The sequence below is a fragment of the Pholis gunnellus genome (assembly GCF_910591455.1).
Source record: "Pholis gunnellus genome assembly, chromosome: 8".
NCBI lineage: Eukaryota > Metazoa > Chordata > Actinopteri > Perciformes > Pholidae > Pholis > Pholis gunnellus.
In genome coordinates, this window is record NC_136534.1 from 27685996 (window position 1) to 27702875 (window position 16880).

The 16880-nt window shown below is 40.2% G+C and overlaps 1 protein-coding gene across 1 annotated transcript in view; it reads right to left on the reverse strand.

Moving 5' to 3' along the window:
* LOC306699757 (collagen alpha-6(VI) chain-like) overlaps positions 1 to 8850 on the reverse strand; it is a 25065-nt gene extending 16215 nt beyond the window's left edge. The window contains exons 1-9 of the mRNA XM_079164477.1: positions 8767 to 8850; positions 7791 to 8378; positions 6638 to 7195; positions 5684 to 6304; positions 4917 to 5477; positions 3563 to 4114; positions 2513 to 3097; positions 1065 to 1601; positions 587 to 969 (exon numbers count right to left, since the gene is read on the reverse strand). Coding sequence (XP_079020603.1) covers positions 587 to 969; positions 1065 to 1601; positions 2513 to 3097; positions 3563 to 4114; positions 4917 to 5477; positions 5684 to 6304; positions 6638 to 7195; positions 7791 to 8378; positions 8767 to 8839 — 4458 coding nt within the window. The 5' untranslated portion in view covers positions 8840 to 8850. The remainder of the gene's footprint in view (positions 1 to 586; positions 970 to 1064; positions 1602 to 2512; positions 3098 to 3562; positions 4115 to 4916; positions 5478 to 5683; positions 6305 to 6637; positions 7196 to 7790; positions 8379 to 8766) is intronic.
* Positions 8851 to 16880: the final 8030 nt, after the last annotated feature.

Here is a 16880-nt window from a genome sequence, read left to right on the forward strand (position 1 = left end):
TTGATAATGGAAACATAATGATGTAATTATAAAGAGAAGGAATGCAAATCGTGCTCATGTTGGATCTCCCAGGTTTTACCAGACTGTCGCAGCAGCTCTGATTCCTGCTCCAGGTTCATCACATCCTCATCGAGTCCGTCTGAGAAGATCACCAGCACCTGAAGGGTCACATGTATGTGGATGATGTTTTTAGAGCAACAGTACTTGGTAGGAGCATCATGTCAGTAATTATCCTGCTTTTTGTCCTCGTTTGTGTAAAACATTTCATGTTCGTTGGTCCAGACTGAAGCGGTGATGGTGATTCATGTTCCTCTGAGGATGAAAGCTAATAACTTTGGTGATGCTCTGACTTTTCATCAGGTCAGCGCTTCACTACATCTAATACTTTGGTTTAAAAGAAACTCGCCTCAGCTGTTCTTTGCGTCTCCTGGTAATTCTGTCATGATAATTATGAATATGGTAAACATGCTAAACGCCAGCATGTTAGCATGCAGAACACTGTGGCTACAGAATAACAAGCCTTCCGCCACCATGTGATGCTTTTATGATGACCAAATGGAAACACAACCAGCTGTGTACCTCTCACCTTCACGTTAGCTTTGGAATGGACCTTGAACATCTCCTTGAAGGACTTCAGCAGGGCTGCCTTGAAGTAGGAAGGTCCTGACATCTGCAGGCTCATGACTTTATGCACCACGTCGCTGCTGTAGGGCTCAAAGTTTGTGTCGTACAGGCGCTGTCCGTCTCTACCGAGCACTTGAAAGGCGATGTTGGTCTTGACGGGTTCCGGACCGACGCAGCACAGACCTTGTACCGAAGAAACGTAACGGACGATCTCTGGCAGGAAGGCCTGGAGCTTGTTGTGGCCGCTGATCAGCATCTCCCCAGGAGCTCGGTCTTCCTGAGAAATATCGAATCCCATGGCGATATCGATGCTGCAGGCTGAAGCAAAAGGAAACACGTCTTTACCTTTGGCAGCCAGAGACACAGAGGAATGTGGAGGGAAAGGCAAAGTCACACTTTTCAACTCACAAACCTTGGGGGGGGGGGCGGCTCGGCTGGACAAAGCTCGTCCATCACCTTTTCCCTGATATTTGCCAATTCGTTGAAGTTCCGCGCTCTAAACAGCCTCTCTGGAGTACCGGTAATTTGATGGAGCTTCAGGGGGTGAATGTCTCCGACGGCGATGGCAAACACCTTGATCCCCGCATCCCTGAGACTGCTGGCTGCGTCCCTCACTTCATCGTGAGAATCACCATCTGAGATCAACACCAGGATTTTGGGAATATCCCTGCGGCTGCCCCGCGACACCTCAAAGTAATCCTTGATGTGATCCAAGGCCTTTCCGATGTAGGTGCTCCCACCTTTGTGTTTCAAGCCTTGGATGTGTGAGATGCAATCCTCCTTATGGAAGTACTTGTTGAGGTCAAACTCAGGTTTAGGTACATCGCTGAACTGTGCAAGTCCAACGTGCACAAAGTCGTCACTGACGTCAAAGCTGTTCACCAGGTCTATCGTGAAGTTTTTTATGACGTCGTATTCGGTGTCGTTGATACTGCCGGACTGGTCCAGTAGGAAGACCAGGTCGGCCTTCTCGCAAGCTGCCAAAGCAGAGCAAGAGAAGAGGTGTTTGATTACATTACTAATAAGTTAAATTATCACGGTATTGGTTCATTCATGTTTGGCCACAACACACTCTCAACTCCCCAATTCACTGAGGGTGGAGGTCTCTCCATGCCTTGTTATCGACCATCAGGAAGTTCTCAAACTGTGACCAATACCTCTCATGGTCGACAGGTAATCGGGTACGCCACCATTTTTTACATCTTTCCTGCTCGACCTGATCAGCCAATCAAAATCTGGAAGGCACTCTTTTTTTTGTCAAATGTGTTGTTTCTGAAGTATTGAGTGTATTGAAGTATACATGAACATGTTGATGAAGTACCATCATGCCATCGCTGAAATCATTCCATTTGTGTTCTATCTAGCTCGAATCCACTCAGCCTCTCAGAAGGAATGGTTGTGTTTTGGTCTCGGACTGAGGACGTGGATATACTTAAGGTTTGGGGATTTTTACTCCTTTTCAAGATGTATTTTGTAGTGTGAATATCATCTAGCTCATAAAACCTCACAACAGATTCTGGATGTGCAGTAAGGACTGCTGCTGTCCACAAGGAAGGTGAGGGAGCAATTCACTATTGAATTAATGGAACACAATAAGAACATTGAGCACTAAAATATTAATTAATAAAGTTTCTGATTTATCAAAAGATTCCACTTGACACTTACTGGACCAATACTGAAATAGTGCTGAGAAGATTTTCCCCCAAATCATGACTTTCTGGAATAAAACTGAGCATTCTCAGATATCACCTGGTTTAAGTGTAAACGATGTATTTGTGTTTGCTGAATTGATCTGTTGAATCTTCCAGTTCAGAAGATGCAGGACACCTTTTGACCCCGTGTACTAAACATCAAAAAGATTTTAAAAAACACTGTTTTGTTGTCTTACCGCCCTTAATGCAGAAGACATTAGACATGTTTCTGTACAACGTTTCTAGTCCCTCAAAGTCGTCCACGAAGAAAACTTTGGATGTGTCTCCGCCAGCCATCGTCTCCAGCTCATCCTTTGATGCGTTTTGCACTCCGATACTGACGACGATGACCCCGTTGTTTCTCAGTGCATCAGATATCTCTTTTAAGTCTGAATTGTCTGAATCGTCGTTGGCAACCCCGTCTGTGATCACCATGAGAATCTGAGGCACCTTGCGGTCTCTCCGGCCACCATGCTGAGCACTAAAGAACTGCAGCGAGTATTTCAAGGCCTTGCCTATGTGGGTGTCTCCTTTTTCTATCGGCTTCTTATCGGGGATCGCTGACAGAACTTTTCGTTTGGAGTAAAAAGCATTCAGAGTAAAATGAGACACAGGGTCATCCGAGAAGTAGATGAGCCCAAAACGAGTCTGGTCCTCGCCGACTGTGGTTTGGTTCACTACTGACTCCATAAACGTCCGCATGTTTTCATAACGAGGTGGTGGATCTATGCTTGTGGAGCTGTCCACCAGGAAAATAATGTCAGCTTTTCCAATCTGACAATCTGGTTGAAGAGAACAGAGACAAAGAGCAAACAGAGTGTTAGAAGGGAAACTGAGACCTGATTAGTTCTTATCGTGGTCTCATAAAAGATGAAAAGATGTGTGCTCAGTACACAGATAGGTCTCGGATGTGTTTAGCCTAGCTTAGCACAAACACTAGGCTGCTTGGTTTCTATGTTGGATCTTGTTAGCTGGTAAGCTAGTCACCGATCCATGCTGTAGTCAGCCGGGTTGGTTGACAGCAGAGTTATTGCAGAGCTCAAACCTGGCAACCCTACTATGGGGACGTTTGAGATGCGACATGCAGTAACTGCACCCAGCAGTTATTGGTCATCGATTAGCTTTAATGCTAACTGGTAAAACCACAAAGACTCCCTTTTGAGAAAAGGCTCAATGCTTTAATAAACCCTATATCTATAAACCCTAAATCTATATAATGTTTTGGGATGGTCTTGAACTTCTCTTACCTTTCTTGCAGATCTTCAAGGCCAGCTGGCTTTCCAAGTCCTTCAGAGCATCAAAGTTCCTCTCAACGTACACCCTGTCCAATGAACCGCTGATCTCCTGCAGCTGGGTGGTGTTGGCGTCCGCAACGCCGATGGCGTAGACCACCACTCCCTTGGCCCTCAGATCCTCAGCGGGGCCTTTGACCTGGTCTTTCGCCTCGCCATCTGTTATCACTATCAGACTCTGCCCCTTGCCAGGTCGCCCTCCTCTGGTTGCATCGAAATACTGCAACACCTCTTTGAGGGCCTTACCTGTGAGCGTGCCTTCATTCATCTGCTCCATATTATCGATGGCTGACATAATGTCATCTGGGCTGCTGTGGCGCCTGAGGGGGAACTCCAGATTGTGGTTTGTGCTGAACTGCATGACGCCAACCTGCACCTCGGTTTGCCCGATGGCGGACTTGCTGATGACAGATTTCATGAACTCTTTCATCGTCTGGAAGTCTTTCTTAGAGATGCTCTGAGAGCTGTCGGTTAAGAAAAAGATGTCGCCCTGTACATCAGTGCAAGCTGTGGACACAGATCACAGAAATGATTACATGGTGTTCCTGTTTCCACACTTTTCTGTCGTTGAGTACCAATGAGATTGTGGGAAAAGAGACGAGCTATGAGGCGTGTGACCCTTTAAATCACTAGTTCAAAAACAACTAGCTAGTCAAAGTTAAAAACACTCAACTCAAATCGGTACCTTTAGAAGGCTTTGCTTAAAAAAGCCGATAACTGAAGGGTCACGATAAGGCGGAGTCGCTGACCCTGTTACTCACTATCCTGCAGGCCCTGCTTCAAAAGGGATAGAACCTCGTTCAAGATTACTTTCCTCTTTGTAATATTGCAAAATACAAACAATACGGCCAGACAACATAACCCTATTTGTCTAGACAATGATGGTAATAGTGGATGGCATAGTTTCTGTACTGTATATTTATATCTCTACTTTTATATCTCTACATTTGAGAGTTTAGATCATCAGTCTTCTTACTTGCTAACCTTATTCTGAGATAAATGAGCTTCTACGACAGAAGTTGAAAGCTTAAAGAACATTAATTTGTTAGGATACAAATAAACTGCAGCTCCCATGAAAATCACGAGTCGATTTCTTTCATATTCATGTTTCATTTGTTTTAGCTGTAAAGTCTGCAATCTAAGAAACGTTTCTCACGCTTCAATATCTGAACCAGCAGCGGCCTCTTGACTGTTGGTATTAGTGAAGAAACGCTAAAATTAAACATTCAAATACACCTGGTCATCTTCATCCAGACGGGAACAACACAGCATACCTTTGACTCAAGATGTATTTACTAAATATCCGTACCGTCTTCAGTACAGATGTCTGTGACGATTTCATTGTTGATGAATTTCAAGGCATCAAAATTATTGACATAGATGGTCCTCTCGGGGTCGCCGGCGATCTCTTCCAGCTCCATTTTGTTTGAATCTTTCACCCCGATGGCGTAGACGATGACGCCCTGAGCCCTGAGTTGTTCTGCCGGAGCCTTGACCTCATCGGAGGATTCCCCGTCTGTGATGACGATCAGGTACTCTGGGACTTTGTGAGCCCGGCTGGCCACGGCTCTCTCAAAGTGTTTGCTCATAGATAACAGAGCTTTTCCTGTTTCTGTCCCACCTCCTATGTGTTCAATACCCAAGACCACTTTCTCCAATGACTTGGCATCTGTGTAGTCTGTCATATCGAATTCTATAGTTGGCCCATCAGCATATTTCACGAGCCCCACGCGTACATGTTCTGGCCCAATACGGAAGGTACGTAGAAACTTGATGATGAAGGTCTTCATGTCTTCGAAGTCTAGGTTCTCAATGCTCCCCGAGTCGTCCATCAGGAAGAAGATGTCCGCTTCGTCTTTTTGCACACATGCTGGAGAGTCAAAGAGTGGAAGGTTACAAATGAACATTCAAACACTGGGGAATATTTGAGTAAAGACTAAACTAAAGAACAACAACTCAAGAGGAAACAAGTAGTCTACGACTAACCCTAACCCCAGAGCACAAACAAACATTGAACATTGACCAGCGACTTCTGGCTTTCACATTAAGTGACTATCAAAAAACACTGGTTCAAACCTTCTCTGTTGCTCGTTTCCCTTGTGCCAACTGAGCTGACTCGGCCAATGATGTTTTCACACAAGACCTTCTGCAGGCTCAGCTTCAGGGGCTTCAGCTCTGTGAAACTGTCCACGTTAAAGACATGCTTATCAGAGGGGTGAGTCGCCATCTCCTCCAGTTCAGCCTTGTTGGCGTTTTGGATTCCTACAGTGTAAATGGTGACCCCAGCCCGACGCAGGTCGATTGCTGCGTCGCCCACGTTGTCCTGGGATTTACCGTCTGTGATCACCACCGCCACCTGTTGCACACCCTTTGCTTTCCTGCTGCCCTTTTCCCCAATGAAGATTTTGTTCAGGGTGAAGTTTAGAGCTGCTCCAGTGTTCGTACCGCCTCCACCGTAAGGCAGGATCTTGATGAACTGGAGGACTTCGTCCTTGTCATCGAAGGTGTCGAGGTAGACCTGTGCTGTGGACTTGTCGTTGTACGTAACGATGCCCACTCGGACATGAGACGGACTGACATCCAGGCCGCTCACAACCGAGTGGAGGAAAGTGCGCACCAGGTGGAAGTTGTCGTTTCCGATGCTTCCAGACTCATCGACGATGAACACGATGTCGGACACATTGGCTCCTTTGCAATCTGTGAAAAGAGTGTAGTTAGTTACTCGAGCTATCTTCTACTTAACCATTCAAATATATGTGAACCTTATCACAGGAATGCTCACTATGGAGGTCGATCCAATGAGCATATTTTCTGTGATTTGCAAATGTAAATGTGGCGAAGTTAAAATTGCATTCAATGAATTACATTTATTTTTTAAATGAAGAAGGAGCTAGAATCATTTTGTGTCAATTATGTCATTATTATTTGTTCCTCACTGCCTGTAAAGTCTGTCACTAACTGAAGAATGACAAAAACATGAAATACAGTTTCCCAAAGTTTCCCAAATGAATGACGGATGATGGTTCTCACCTTCAGTAATGTTCTCCTTTTGCTCAGTCATCAAGAAATCCTTCAAAGGTAGTAATTGGGGAGAATCGAATGTGTTCCCAACACTGGAAAATAACATTAAATCATCCATGCTTGCACCTGCACTCATCCCATAAACTGTTACCGCTGCTTTTTTGATATTTTGAGCGCTCTCAGACACAGAATCATCGGACTTTCTTCCACTCACAACGACCAGGGACTGCGGGGTGCCTTGGTGGGCTCGCCCCCCCGCCTCACGGGTAAAGAAGTGAGTGCTGGCGTACTTCAGAGCGCGGCCCAGGTTTCGTGGTCGGTTGGGTTGAGGGGCAAGGCGGAAACGTTTGACAGCAGCCAGGGTTTCCTGTTTAGTTTGAAAAGTATCGAGTTGAAACTCCATCTTGGGTTCTTGACCGTACTGAGCCAAACCGACGCGGTAGCTGGACGCGCCGACGTTAAGCTCGTCGATCAATTTGAGAAAGTCTTTCTTAAATATGGAGAACTGTCCGTGGGACATGCCGCTGTCCAACAGGAAGAAAATATCTCCAAACCGGTCCGCCAAAGCTGAAATCAGAGACAAACACAATGACATGTTATCGCGGTACAGTCAAGGTGTCAGTATGCTACACATGCTAGTGTTGCTACACCCACAGTTTAGAGTCATGGCCGGTTTGTCAAGCAGGGGCCAAAGAATTCAGCATAACTGACTTCAACTTGAAGGAGACAATATGCTCCCAAGCTCTAATGTGTCAGGCTTCACACCACGACTTTCTTCATGTATAAGCAGGTGCAACCCCACGAATACCCGATTCCTTATTTATACAATAAATCATGTCTTTCTGTGACGCCGTCTTTGAGCGGGAACAGCAACGCTTCGGACAAGAACGCATTGAAAGCATTTTGTTTTAAAGCAAACTGACACCCGACTCCATCAACATGTACCTCAAAAACAGTGGAAATGACAGTAATCAGTTGAACTGGTTGAAATGCTAATGCTTATGCTAATGCTTATGCTAATGCTTATGCTAATGCTTATGCTAATGCTTATGTGACAGTATGAAAGGTAACGTAGTCCCTCAGGGTGGGACCATCAAACTAACTAACAGTCTGATCTCGACTAACAGATGAACGTTGGCTAGATGGTTTGATCTTTCATTACCTTGCCTCTGATCCGCCACAGAGACGCAAACCATTTGCAGCAGATGATCTTTCAGCGTCTTCAGATCCTGGTAGTTATCGATGGTGGACAGGAAGCGCTCTGGAGGCCGGTTAGCGATGGACTCCATCATCTTCTGGTCGGCTTCTCCGACCCCAATGCCAAACACGATGACTCCGTGCTGCCTCAGGAGCTGGGCGGACGCCGTCACGTTGTCCGTGGACTCTCCATCCGTGATGACCACAGCGATCTGAGGCACCCGTTGATTGGCTCGGCTCCCGGCGTCCTCTGTGAAGTAGTTCTTCAGGAGGAATTCGATGGCCTCGCCTGTTTTGGTGCCTCCTGTTCGGTAGGGAAGCTTTTCCACAGCAGCCAGCAAGGATTTCTTGTCCGTGTGATCCTTCAGCAGGAACTCCGGGAAGGTTTTATTGCTGTACTGAGCCAAGCCGATCCGAACCTTGTCAGGGCCGATGTCCAGGACCTTGATGAGGCTGCGGAGAAAAGACCGGACCTCCTGAAAGTTAGCGCGGCCGACGTTGCTGGAGCCGTCCACCAGGAAGACGATGTCGGCCAGGGTGGCGTTTTCACACTCTGGAACGGAGAAGAAAGGAAATGAACTACGACAGGTCTCAGAGAACCAGTACAGCTCCCGATGGTACACATGGTGAGGAACTCATGGGTCACTGTGCTGTGCTGTGATACTAACCCTAAGGAGGTCACGACCCCACCCTAACCTAACCCTAACTATGACAGGAGGTCTCAGAGAACCAGTACAGGTCCCGATGGTACACATGGTGAGGAACTCATGGGTCATTGCTGTGCTGTGATGCTCCAGTTTCACCAGTTCTCTAAATATATTTACTCATGATGTTGTTCGGTGGAACCCATGACATTTCTTCTTCTGTACTTGATGCCCCCCCCCCCCACACACACACACACACACACACACACACAATCTGTCAAACCGGTTTAAACCCACCTGTAGTCAGAGCAGCGGATCCAGAGGAACACACCGCTATGATGAGGAAGAGGAGACTCGTTCTGCCCTTCATGATGGGAGTTCCTCCTTCTGCAAAGATATAATATATATAATATAATATAATATAATATAGAAGTATGATGTAGATGTAACAGAGTAACTGTTGTCTTCAGCTTCACCAGTGCTGGCTGATGAAAGAAACACTGAGTCACAGAAGAAGAACTGGACGTCGTGACTTTAACCTCAAACACTGCAAACGGAACGGATTATAAGAAATAGACACGTCACAGAACAGCTGGTGTGATGCTTCTACTTCATCTTCACCAACAGATGTTCTCTATTCCAAAGACATTTTAATTAAACTCTGTTCAAAGAGACAAAGATCCTCTGAGAGAAGAAGAAGACTCACACGGATCACATTGTCTCAGGAAAAGTGCTTTCAGTCAGTCTGCATCTCCTGAACAAGCTGCATCCCAGTTCATATGAGTACTTCATCTATGTACCTTATATATATATATTAATACTTCATCTATGTACCTTATATATATATATTAATACTTCATCTATGTACCTTATATATATATATTAATACTTCATCTATGTACCTTATATATATATATTAATACTTCATCTATGTACCTTATATATATATATTAATACTTCATCTATGTACCTTATATATATATTAATACTTCATCTATGTACCTTATATATATATATTAATACTTCATCTATGTACCTTATATATATATATTAATACTTCATCTATGTACCTTATATATATATATTAATACTTCATCTATGTACCTTATATATATATATTAATACTTCATCTATGTACCTTATATATATATATTAATACTTCATCTATGTACCTTATATATATTAATACTTCATCTATGTACCTTATATATATATATTAATACTTCATCTATGTACCTTATATATATATATTAATACTTCATCTATGTACCTTATATATATATATTAATACTTCATCTATGTACCTTATATATATATTAATACTTCATCTATGTACCTTATATATATATTAATACTTCATCTATGTACCTTATATATATATATTAATACTTCATCTATGTACCTTATATATATATTAATACTTCATCTATGTACCTTATATATATATATTAATACTTCATCTATGTACCTTATATATATATATTAATACTTCATCTATGTACCTTATATATATATATTAATACTTCATCTATGTACCTTATATATATATTAATACTTCATCTATGTACCTTATATATATATTAATACTTCATCTATGTACCTTATATATATATATTAATACTTCATCTATGTACCTTATATATATATTAATACTTCATCTATGTACCTTATATATATATATTAATACTTCATCTATGTACCTTATATATATATTAATACTTCATCTATGTACCTTATATATATATTAATACTTCATCTATGTACCTTATATATATATTAATACTTCATCTATGTACCTTATATATATATATTAATACTTCATCTATGTACCTTATATATATATTAATACTTCATCTATGTACCTTATATATATATTAATACTTCATCTATGTACCTTATATATATATTAATACTTCATCTATGTACCTTATATATATATATTAATACTTCATCTATGTACCTTATATATATATTAATACTTCATCTATGTACCTTATATATATATATTAATACTTCATCTATGTACCTTATATATATATTAATACTTCATCTATGTACCTTATATATATATATATTAATACTTCATCTATGTACCTTATATATATATATTAATACTTCATCTATGTACCTTATATATATATTAATACTTCATCTATGTACCTTATATATATATTAATACTTCATCTATGTACCTTATATATATATTAATACTTCATCTATGTACCTTATATATATATATTAATACTTCATCTATGTACCTTATATATATATTAATACTTCATCTATGTACCTTATATATATATATTAATACTTCATCTATGTACCTTATATATATATTAATACTTCATCTATGTACCTTATATATATATTAATACTTCATCTATGTACCTTATATATATATTAATACTTCATCTATGTACCTTATATATATATTAATACTTCATCTATGTACCTTATATATATATTAATACTTCATCTATGTACCTTATATATATATTAATACTTCATCTATGTACCTTATATATATATTAATACTTCATCTATGTACCTTATATATATATATATTAATACTTCATCTATGTACCTTATATATATATTAATACTTCATCTATGTACCTTATATATATATTAATACTTCATCTATGTACCTTATATATATATTAATACTTCATCTATGTACCTTATATATATATATTAATACTTCATCTATGTACCTTATATATATATTAATACTTCATCTATGTACCTTATATATATATTAATACTTCATCTATGTACCTTATATATATATTAATACTTCATCTATGTACCTTATATATATATTAATACTTCATCTATGTACCTTATATATATATTAATACTTCATCTATGTACCTTATATATATATATTAATACTTCATCTATGTACCTTATATATATATTAATACTTCATCTATGTACCTTATATATATATTAATACTTCATCTATGTACCTTATATATATATATTAATACTTCATCTATGTACCTTATATATATATTAATACTTCATCTATGTACCTTATATATATATTAATACTTCATCTATGTACCTTATATATATATTAATACTTCATCTATGTACCTTATATATATATTAATACTTCATCTATGTACCTTATATATATTAATACTTCATCTATGTACCTTATATATATATATTAATACTTCATCTATGTACCTTATATATATATATTAATACTTCATCTATGTACCTTATATATATATTAATACTTCATCTATGTACCTTATATATATATATTAATACTTCATCTATGTACCTTATATATATATTAATACTTCATCTATGTACCTTATATATATATATTAATACTTCATCTATGTACCTTATATATATATTAATACTTCATCTATGTACCTTATATATATATATTAATACTTCATCTATGTACCTTATATATATATTAATACTTCATCTATGTACCTTATATATATATTAATACTTCATCTATGTACCTTATATATATATATTAATACTTCATCTATGTACCTTATATATATATTAATACTTCATCTATGTACCTTATATATATATATATTAATACTTCATCTATGTACCTTATATATATATATTAATACTTCATCTATGTACCTTATATATATATTAATACTTCATCTATGTACCTTATATATATATTAATACTTCATCTATGTACCTTATATATATATTAATACTTCATCTATGTACCTTATATATATATATTAATACTTCATCTATGTACCTTATATATATATTAATACTTCATCTATGTACCTTATATATATATATTAATACTTCATCTATGTACCTTATATATATATTAATACTTCATCTATGTACCTTATATATATATTAATACTTCATCTATGTACCTTATATATATATTAATACTTCATCTATGTACCTTATATATATATATTAATACTTCATCTATGTACCTTATATATATATTAATACTTCATCTATGTACCTTATATATATATTAATACTTCATCTATGTACCTTATATATATATTAATACTTCATCTATGTACCTTATATATATATATATTAATACTTCATCTATGTACCTTATATATATATTAATACTTCATCTATGTACCTTATATATATATTAATACTTCATCTATGTACCTTATATATATTAATACTTCATCTATGTACCTTATATATATATTAACACTTCATCTATGTACCTTATATATATATTAATACTTCATCTATGTACCTTATATATATATTAATACTTCATCTATGTACCTTATATATATTAATACTTCATCTATGTACCTTATATATATTAATACTTCATCTATGTACCTTATATATATATTAATACTTCATCTATGTACCTTATATATATATTAATACTTCATCTATGTATCTTATATATATATATTAATACTTCATCTATGTATCTTATATATATTAATACTTCATCTATGTACCTTATATATATATTAATACTTCATCTATGTACCTTATATATATTAATACTTCATCTATGTACCTTATATATATATTAATACTTCATCTATGTACCTTATATATATATTAATACTTCATCTATGTATCTTATATATATATTAATACTTCATCTATGTATCTTATATATATTAATACTTCATCTATGTACCTTATATATATATTAATACTTCATCTATGTATCTTATATTATCCATCACGTTAACTCTTTAGTTTAAAACCACTGCACTCCAGCAAAGAGAGGAGAAAGAGAGGAGTAAGAGAGGAGTAAGAGAGGAGTAAGAGAGAAGTAAAGAGAGGAGTAAGAGAGGAGTAAGAGAGGAGTAAGAGAGGAGTAAGAGAGGAGTAAGAGAGGAGTAAGAGAGAAGTAAAGAGAGGAGTAAGAGAGGAGTAAGAGAGGAGTAAGAGAGGAGTAAGAGAGGAGAAAGAGAGGAGAAAAGAGAAGTAAAGAGAGGAGTAGAGAGAGGAGTAAGAGAGGAGTAAGAGAGGAGAAAGAGAGGAGAAAGAGAGAAGTAAAGAGAGGAGTAGAGAGAGGAGTAAGAGAGGAGTAAAGAGAGGAGTAAGAGAGGAGAAAGAGAGGAGAAAGAGAGAAGTAAAGAGAGGAGTAGAGAGAGGAGTAAGAGAGGAGTAAAGAGAGGAGTAAAGAGAGGAGTAGAGAGAGGAGTAGAGAGAGGAGTAGAGAGAGGAGTAGAGAGGAGTAGAGAGAGGAGTAAAGAGAGAAAAAGAGAAAAATAAAAAGAGAGGTAAAGAGAGAAATCACTCACAGATCTGCTGCTGCATCGGATCCTTCTGTTCCCAAACACTGCAGTCCTGAGCTGAGGAGGAGGAGGAGGAGAAGGAGGAGGAAGAGGAGGAGGAGGAGGAAGAGGAGGAGGAGACTCCACCTCCAGCCACATTGTGCTCCTGTGTTTCTAAGTGTGACTCCACACAGAATCAGACCAGAAGGCCTCTGAGGGAAGTGACCCAAATACTTAAAAACACTGAGAACCAGAAGTTCTGTGTAAATGAGATGATGAATATCATTATTATCATGATAGTGTTATTAGAGACGGTGATGATCAAAGCTTATTATTGATTACTTCTGTGGGATCTTTGTGTTTCTGGATTAAACCTTTGTTACACAACATGAGAATCATCACCAGTAAATATTACAACTACAGCCTCTGTTTGGAGCCTGACGCACCATCTCCTCCTCCTGTGGACCATCTCCTCCTCCTGTGGACCATCTCGTCCTCCTGTGGACCATCTCCTCCTCCTGTGCACCATCTCCTCCTCCTGTGGACCATCTTCTCCTCCTGTGCACCATCTCCTCCTCCTGTGCACCATCTCCTCCTCCTGTGGACCATCTCCTCCTCCTGTGCACCATCTCCTCCTCCTGTGGACCATCTCCTCCCCCTGTGCACCATCTCCTCCTCCGGTGCACCATCTCCTCCTCCTGTGGACCATCTCCTCCTCCTGTGCACCATCTCCTCCTCCTGTGCACCATCTCCTCCTCCTGTGGACCATCTCCTCCTCCTGTGCACCATCTCCTCCTCCTGTGGACCATCTCCTCCTCCTGTGGACCATCTCCTCCTCCTGTGCACCATCTCCTCCTCCGGTGCACCATCTCCTCCTCCTGTGGACCATCTCCTCCTCCTGTGGACCATCTCCTCCTCCTGTGCACCATCTCCTCCTCCTGTGGACCATCTCCTCCTCCTGTGCACCATCTCCTCCTCCGGTGCACCATCTCCTCCTCCTGTGGACCATCTCCTCCTCCTGTGGACCATCTCCTCCTCCTGTGGACCATCTCCTCCTCCTGTGCACCATCTCCTCCTCCTGTGCACCATCTCCTCCTCCTGTGCACCATCTCCTCCTCCTGTGGACCATCTCCTCCTCCTGTGCACCATCTCCTCCTCCTGTGGACCATCTCCTCCTCCTGTGCACCATCTCCTCCTCCTGTGCACCATCTCCTCCTCCTGTGGACCATCTCCTCCTCCTGTGCACCATCTCCTCCTCCTGTGCACCATCTCCTCCTCCTGTGGACCATCTCCTCCTCCTGTGGACCATCTCCTCCTCCTGTGCACCATCTCCTCCTCCTGTGCACCATCTCCTCCTCCTGTGCACCATCTCCTCCTCCTGTGGACCATCTCCTCCTCCTGTGCACCATCTCCTCCTCCTGTGGACCATCTCCTCCTCCTGTGCACCATCTCCTCCTCCTGTGCACCATCTCCTCCTCCTGTGGACCATCTCCTCCTCCTGTGCACCATCTCCTCCTCCTGTGCACCATCTCCTCCTCCTGTGGACGCACCATGTGTCCATCATTGTGTCCATCATTGTGTCCATCGTTGTGTCCATCGTTGTGTTCATCGTTGTGTCCATCGTTGTGTCCATCGTTGTGTCCATCGTTGTGTCCATCATTGTGTTCATCATTGTGTCCATCATTGTGTTCATCGTTGTGTCCATCGTTGTGTCCATCGTTGTGTCCATCGTTGTGTTCATCGTTGTGTCCATCGTTGTGTCCATCGTTGTGTTCATCATTGTGTCCATCATTGTGTCCATCATTGTGTCCATCGTTGTGTTCATCGTTGTGTTCATCGTTGTGTCCATCGTTGTGTCCATCGTTGTGTTCATCATTGTGTCCATCATTGTGTCCATCATTGTGTCCATCATTGTGTCCATCATTGTGTCCATCGTTGTGTTCATCGTTGTGTCCATCGTTGTGTCCATCGTTGTGTCCATCGTTGTGTTCATCGTTGTGTCCATCGTTGTGTCCATCGTTGTGTTCATCATTGTGTCCATCATTGTGTCCATCATTGTGTCCATCATTGTGTCCATCGTTGTGTCCATCGTTGTGTTCATCGTTGTGTCCATCGTTGTGTCCATCGTTGTGTCCATCGTTGTGTCCATCGTTGTGTCCATCGTTGTGTTCATCATTGTGTCCATCATTGTGTCCATCATTGTGTCCATCGTTGTGTTCATCGTTGTGTCCATCGTTGTGTCCATCGTTGTGTCCATCGTTGTGTTCATCATTGTGTCCATCATTGTGTCCATCATTGTGTCCATCGTTGTGTTCATCGTTGTGTCCATCGTTGTGTCCATCGTTGTGTCCATCGTTGTGTTCATCATTGTGTCCATCATTGTGTCCATCGTTGTGTTCATCGTTGTGTCCATCGTTGTGTCCATCGTTGTGTCCATCGTTGTGTTCATCATTGTGTCCATCATTGTGTCCATCATTGTGTCCATCATTGTGTTCATCGTTGTGTCCATCGTTGTGTCCATCGTTGTGTCCATCGTTGTGTCCATCATTGTGTCCATCATTGTGTCCATCGTTGTGTCCATCGTTGTGTCCATCATTGTGTCCATCATTGTGTCCATCATTGTGTTCATCATTGTGTCCATCATTGTGTCCATCGTTGTGTCCATCATTGTGTCCATCATTGTGTCCATCATTGTGTCCATCATTGTGTCCATCATTGTGTTCATCATTGTGTCCATCATTGTGTTCATCAGATGTAAATGATGATATTGTTAGCGTGTGATAATGACGGTACTTCCTGTGTATCTGCAGGAAGTACCAGCCTTCAATCCTTTAAAAAACGTGCCAATCAGACAAGGCTCCTCCTCCTCTGACCTCTGTGCAGCGGCCTGGAGGGGGCGCCAGCAGCACCTCATACTGTCCTGATCCAGAACTGCTTCGTACGATGTACTTTCCTCGAGTATTTCCATTTATACTACTTCAGAATTCTTCTTGTAACTTCTCCCTGACACCAGCAGGTGGTGCCAGCAGACAAGCAGAAATAAACACACAGTGGTGGAAAATAAAATGTATTTAAGTACTATTTGATGTACTATACTTCTACTGTACTCCTACTGTACATTTCAAAATGTAACCAACAGAAACGACCCTGTGAAGTGAAATAGATTAAGAG